The sequence below is a fragment of the Austrofundulus limnaeus genome, unplaced genomic scaffold (genome assembly GCF_001266775.1).
Source record: "Austrofundulus limnaeus strain Quisiro unplaced genomic scaffold, Austrofundulus_limnaeus-1.0 Scaffold50, whole genome shotgun sequence".
Lineage (NCBI taxonomy): Eukaryota > Metazoa > Chordata > Actinopteri > Cyprinodontiformes > Rivulidae > Austrofundulus > Austrofundulus limnaeus.
In genome coordinates this window covers 1,354,982-1,361,877 of record NW_013952452.1, presented here as the reverse complement: position 1 = coordinate 1,361,877, position 6,896 = coordinate 1,354,982, and the positions used below count along the sequence as shown (strand labels likewise).

Below are 6,896 nucleotides of genomic sequence, written 5' to 3'. Positions count from 1 at the left end.
AGAGAGAGAGAGAGAGAGAGAGAGAGAGAGAGAGAGAGAGAGAGAGAGAGAGAGAGAGAGAGAGAGGGGGGGGGGGGGGGGGGGAGAGAGAGAGAGAGAGAGAGAGAGACAGAGAGAGAGAGAGAGAGAGAGAAAGAGTTGGGAAGGAGGAGGAAGGCAGGGCGGGGACAGATAAACCAGCAGGCAGGCGTTGAGGCAAGTCAGAGTGGGAGTGAAAGAGCAGCAGAAAGCAGGGTGGAGGGGAGAAGGACAGAAAGGAGGTGAGTGCATGTGGGGCCAGGAAGAGAGAGAGAGGATAGAAAGGCAGGAAGAGAAGTGGAGAAAGGCCAGCTGCGGGTGCAACAGAGCGCTGGATAATGGAGGAGCAGTCGGAGTGCGCGGAGCCTCCCGTGGCCCCACAGTGCGACCCCCAGCCCACAGGGAAGATCAACAAAGCTGCCTTCAAACTCTTCGGAAAGCGGCGCGCTGGCTCCGGCATGGCCAGCTTCTTCTCCTTCAGGAACAAAGGGGCCGTGAGCAGCGGGAACAACGGCAATTCTGACAACGGGAACTCTCTGAATGGAAGCGGCTCGGCAGCATCCGTGGAGCTCGTGAGGAGCAAAACGCACGACGGGCTGACGAGTCCCAACAACGATGCTGCTGGGCCCAGAGGGGAGGGGCAGGCTAGCCTGGAGGCAGGACCCGTCAGGTCACTCAGCAAATCGCTGAGTTTCTTTTCTTTTCTCCGACGTGGGAGTTTCAGGACGAGTGAAAACGGGGGGGCGGGGGTTGCGAGGCGTGGGAGGGGCCTGAAAGGATTTTTCAGCAGCATGCGATGGAGACGCAAAGACAAGACAAATGAGGGAGATGGCGAAGTCACGGAAGGTAAAAAGGAAATGGACGCAGAGGTGGTTGCTGAATCTGAAAACATACAGGACATCACTCTGACCCTAGAACCACCTCCACACAATCACCAAGAGGACTGTGAAAATGCGGAGGCGGGGCCTCACCTCCAACCAGAGGACACGCCCACCACTAGTGCTACCATGACACCCACACACTGTGTTGCCATGCCAGGACCATCTGCTGAGCCAGACTCCCCCTTGCCTTACACTCCCACTGACTCACCACTGCACCCTCCAATCCAAAAGGCCAAAGCTTCGATCTCCAGCCTCACACCTTCCCTCACTACGCCCCCTTTGGATCACTGCAGCATAAGCGAGCAGCCTTCAGAGCCCTCGGTGGACCGACTGTGTTCTCTCCTCTTCACTGATGTCACGTCCCTCAAGAGCTTTGATTCACTGACAGGGTGCGGTGACATTATCGCTGATGCAGATGAGGAAGGGCCAGCGGGAAATGGTGGCAGTGGCACCAGCAGCAGCAGCAGTGGCGGAGGAGGAGGCAGTCTGGGTGCAAGCATTGGAAGAGCTGGCGGTATCTCTGGCGCCACGCCTCGCAGCTCCCCATCTAAACCTCCTGCACCGCCCCAGATCACTCAGCCCGTGTTCTCTGTCTCCCAAAGCTTAGCCCCGGCCTCCCTCCCTGCTCGAACCAGAGTGCCTCCTCCGCCACAGCAGCACCCCGCTGGTAGTGGTGTCGTGGCCTACATGGGCGGAGGGGAAGAAATGGCGAGTCCAGAAGGAGTGGATGATGCAGACATGCAGGGACTCTGGCACATGTTGCCGTCTACAGGCGACAACTCCCCTGCTTTGCCCCGACTGAGTCAGCCCTCCTCCACTAACCTGACTTCCGGTCATCCCCATCGCACTAACCCGGCCAGCAGCCATATAGCATCAATTACCAAGAGTGCAGACAAAAAGGCACCCCAGGTGAAGGCACTGGGGCTCAGTAAGATCCCAGTTGTTGGTGGAGCAGTGAGTCGGGCCGCTAAACCCCCAATTCCTCATGCACATGGTCGTCATCCTTCATCACCAAGTGACAAAGAGCTACTTAGTGATGAGGGCTACTGGGACACACCATCAGCAACACCAACAGCAACGCCCGATGAAAGTGGCTTACAGCGAAACCAAAAGATTGCCCTATCTCGTGACAGTTGCTCTGGGGACCACCTCTATGACCTGTACAATGATCCCGAGGAAGAGGGGGAGGATCAAAGAGGAGACGAAGACATGAATAGTACTCCCTCTCCTTCCACCGAGTACAAAATGAGTCCAACCTCTCCTAAAAGTCCACCTTCCTCCTCCTCTTCTTCCTCCTTCCGATCAATAAAAGGCAGCGCCAGCCTTCCTCGAGAATCTAAGATCCCAGTAAGCACCAGACAAACCTCACCGCCTCACTCCGTGAGCCAGTCCGCCCTGTCATCTGTCCTGGAGTCTGAATCCTCTCCGCCGAAGACCCAAGCAGCCCCGTCAGCTCGTACCAAAATCCCTGTGTCCAAGGTACCCGTTCGCCGTTCTGGGAACAAACCTGCCAGCTCAACCAGAGGAACCACACACAAAAAGTAGTTTTTGTCCAAACGCCTGCTTCTCTTTTACTATTAGACTCGAATGTACATTGAGCGCTGCTTGTGCAGAGCCAAAAGTTTTCTCCACCTGAGACAAATGCTGAGCTGTAGTGCTGATATCCTATAAATTTCCCCTAAATTCTAAAAAAATAAAAAAAAAAGTCTCATTCTTAAAGGTATCTTGGCTTATATTGGACTGAACCAGAATAGTTCACTGGAGAAAGTCGCAAGGACCCTCCAAAAAAGTTGGGCTAAAATTTCTCTGACATCAAATTGCACTTTGGAGGCTGATTGTTGACAATCCGTGGATCAGAAATGACATTCATCACCTTGTTAGTTCTTGGAAAAGACTTCCGACATGCTGATTTTGACAGTCACTTTAAAGCAGAAAAGAGCAATGCACCTTTGTATCTTTTGACATTTTTCTATGGAATTTCACACAGCATTGCTCTGTTTGCTCATACGAACCTAATCTAATCAAAGTTCATTGTTATTATTTGTAACTTTTTTATATAGTAATCCTGTTTCTTCTCTATTAAATTACCTCCTAAACTTGTGTTTTTAGAGCCAAAGTTTGAAAAACACACACACAGTCTAGATTTTTCTGCCTATAATAACCCAGGACAGACTCAACGGTATCCTCAGCCTTTAATAACCCAACAGTCTGGCTTTGTACATTATTCATTTTGAAGATGGTCTTCTTCTGACCACTCACTGTTTATAAAACTGTTCATTCAGATCCAGTTTTATACCTTAGTTTGCCGCTAAAGTGAAAGCCACATAATTTCTTTTAATAATGGATGCCTCTTTTTAATTTTAAAAGTGAAAGGACTCAGGTTGGCTTCTTTTGAATCACTAGTACTCTGCCGCACCACTAGAATTTCACTCAATCTCTGGGATTTACAGTAATTTTGTTTCTAATGGAAACCTGCAAAACATTTGCAATACAATACCGGAAAAGATCCTTTGCACTAATGCATTGTTGCTCGTTGAAGATCAGACATGCACACACAAATGCACACACACACACACACTCACTCACACATCATTGCATGCAGTGCCACACACCTGAGGCACAACGTCAGGGAATGTCATCTAATGCTAAAAGTTCTTCTGTATGCAAACTGTTGAACGATTGTCACTCTTCTTGTAGCGACACTGGATAATTTTCTTTTCTTTTTTGGAGGGGGACACATAAACAGCTTTCCTAGTTTGTGAATTTTTATTAATTAGGTTTCATATTTTTTATAAGCTCTCTATGTAAAAATACACAACCCGGATCTCAAACTGTGACTGCACCAAATTTGTGTTTCACCTATTTTTTTCCCCTCTCTAGACTTTTTTTTGTTTGTTTGTTTTATACTGGTTGATGTTGGTAAATGAGGAGAAGTCATGCATTTTTAGCTTTCAAAAAAGCTGAAATATAATGCAAAACATTTATCTTTTTTAAAGCAATTATGATAAATGAGTTTTAGACCATTCATGTATTGGCTTTTCTACCGATGCATATTTTTCTCCAGGGTCCACCGCAGCTGTTTGTGTATCTGAATGTAGCTTGAGGTTCTTGTAGTTCTCAGTTTTGGTCTTATGAGAGCAAGATAAATGGTGGATTTTACTGTTTTTTTTCTTCTATTATGGTCTGAAAAAAACAAACAAACCACCTCTCAGTGTGTGCAGTGTCAAAAAGCACCACTTGTTTTAAAAGTGAGGGGGGTGGGTCGTAGACCCAAGAGGCCTTTGTCAGAAATTTGTTGAGACAAGTTTGAAGCAAATTTTTTTTTCTAATTCCAACAAGAACACTACTGACACTTGGAGATATGCTGGTTCATGTTAGGATGTGATGATTTATTCATGACAGGTTTGAATTTCTTTTTAATCTTCCGATGGGGAAGTTTCGGTTAGGCCATGAAGTAACCTGATTCCCCATTTTGAAAATATTGAATTTGAATACACAAATGTAAAAAAAAAAAAACGCTGCCAATCTGCTGTAAAGTGTGTGTGTGTGGGGGGAATAACTGCATAAATTTGATTTCGACAGGAGCTGATTGTTATGCATTACTTGTTCAAACAGGACATCCTGCTCAGCTCATCTTTRCTTCACACGTCAGGATCTGTGTGTCTGTTGAGGTTTTCCAATTTCTCCACTCCTTCCAAGCACCTTCTTTCTTTGRTCTGACTGTTACTCACACCCCTGAGGCCAATTTCAAGTATTTATTGGAGCCTGAAGCATTTCTCTGTAACTGTGATTCTGGGCCTCCATGAGAACGTCTGCAGCACATCATATTCTCCCTTTTTTATGTTACTGTTTGCCTGTTTACAGTGTGAATTTTTTCCCATTTACTCTTTTTGATGAATTAAACTGTATTTGCGCTGGTAAATGAGCTCCTGACTCTTTGTAAACACTTTAAATCTAGGCAACTGTTCACACATTTGCWAACAAAATGACATAAATAGGTTGTAATTTTTATTCTGGTCTTCATCCTGGAGGTGTAATGCACCAAGAAGCAGATGTGAGGTGCGGGGGAAAGTGGTTTTGTAACACATTGTACTGCAGACTGTGGTAAAACATTAGGAGAGAGGTCAGTTTTGCCTGAAAGTAATTGGTTATCAATTAATTTCATTGATCCATAACACAAAAGTCTTTGYCCTCTGTTGCTTTCCAGTGGGAAAGAACAAAGACGAGCAGAATCCGCTGATTCATGCAGACATGGATTCTGATTTTGCGAGTTTTTAACACAATAAACATGTTGTGTTAGTGTTTAATCAAAGACAAATAACGCACTAAAAGCTTGCTGTTTCAAAGGTGCATTAGCATGTGCAGTAGGATTTGGTGCAGTGCGAATCCCCTTTGTGGTGTTGCAGCCGCCCTCCCGTCTCTCTCTTTCTTGCTCTAGTTTTGCCTGCTGAGGTTTATGTAAAAGCCTTACGTAAGACGCTGACTCCTGCCAGCCCACCACATCACAACAACGGATGCTGACAGTGAGGGAGCGGTGGCGTGTTGGTGCATGCTGGTGCACGCGAGTGTGTGCCGGTTGATCTCATCACTAATCTGCTGGATGGGGGACATTTTGCTTTCAGAGTGTTTTTGTATCTGCTTTAGTGTGAGAGTAAAATACTGTAAAACGGGTTTCCTGGAAGGATGTTATTTAAATGAAGGAGAAAATCGTCATGAAAATGCGTAAGAAAAATATTCAGAGCTCTCAAATTATCAGTGGCCAATGAGTGCCCTGGTTGTGTGAATGAGAGAAAAATCACAGTTTATTTTCATAGTTTATTTATTGCTGAAAATGCCCTAAACATCCAGTTTGCCTTCAGAAGCGGACAGTGTCAAAACTGATATTGAAACTGAGTTAATTCTGCATCGGTCAAATCTAGTATATGCATGATTTCAGGCAGCATTGTCAGACAAGATGTTTTTGTTCAGAGAAGGTGCCAAGAATGACACTCAGCTACTACAACACCAAATCTGGGCTCAAAATCTGCGAAGCTGAATGTGTTATGATAATTTTTGTGTCGGCCAATATCAGTTAGTTGCAGCGGCCATCTTGATTTGGGTTGACTCTAAAAGGTAATCAGTTGTAGATCTACACTCAATGTTTATCTGTCCAAGAGTTTCAACGAAATACGCCTAGTGGTTCAGGAGATATTTTGCTAACAGACAGACCAGAATTAGCAGCACTAATCTTAAAAATTAGTTGCACTAACCATAAAGCACTAACTCAAATATTTTCTAAAGCATTAACGCACTGAAAAATTTAGCAAAAGCTAATTCTAAAGCGCTAATATAAACTAGATGACACATTTTACATCCTCCAGAGTCAACAATATTTACTGTGTACAGAATGTTATCACTTAGTGCCCTTGATGGGCCAAATGGGAGTCACCCACAGGCCACATTTGGCCCGCGGGCCTTGAGTTTGACATGTGACCTTGTAGACACACACATATGAACAAAATGTGTGACAGCTTTCACCTTCAACTGTGAACAATAATGTTGATCAATAACATTTATAGATCTTTGTTAGTGCTTCTAAATGTTGCTCATAAATTTAGCAAGTGCTAATCCACTAATGAATTTTAAAAATAGCAAAAGCCCTAAAGCACTAATCAGGAAATCAGTTCCCCTATTAGTGCTTTAGGGGAAGTGTGCCCAACAATGGAGACAAGGTTGATGCCAGCAGTTTGTTGTTGGGGATAACACTCATCTACGAAATCACCAAGTTTCACTTCAATACCTGTAAAATTATCTGAGTCATTTGGTTTGCTTTGGTCACTTAGCTGTGGCTGTCAAAGATGTTTATTGTAGGTGTTTAAATCCTGGGTTTTCTATTCGGGCACAGACTGAATTGTATGTGCATATGTATATGTATAGATATATGTATATGTGTATGTGTGTATATGAAAGTGTTTGGATGTGTAGGTATGGGTATGTTTATGTGTATATGTATAAATT

The 6,896-nt window shown here is 44.7% G+C and overlaps 1 protein-coding gene across 1 annotated transcript; it reads left to right on the top strand.

Annotated features, from left to right (window-relative positions):
• The first annotated feature begins 172 nt into the window (after window positions 1-172).
• Window positions 173-4,821, top strand: amer2 (APC membrane recruitment protein 2). The gene has a single exon (XM_014008475.1). The coding sequence runs from the start codon at window positions 357-359 to the stop codon at window positions 2,442-2,444; it is 2,088 nt and encodes a 695-aa protein (XP_013863929.1). The 5' UTR covers window positions 173-356; the 3' UTR covers window positions 2,445-4,821.
• Window positions 4,822-6,896: the final 2,075 nt, after the last annotated feature.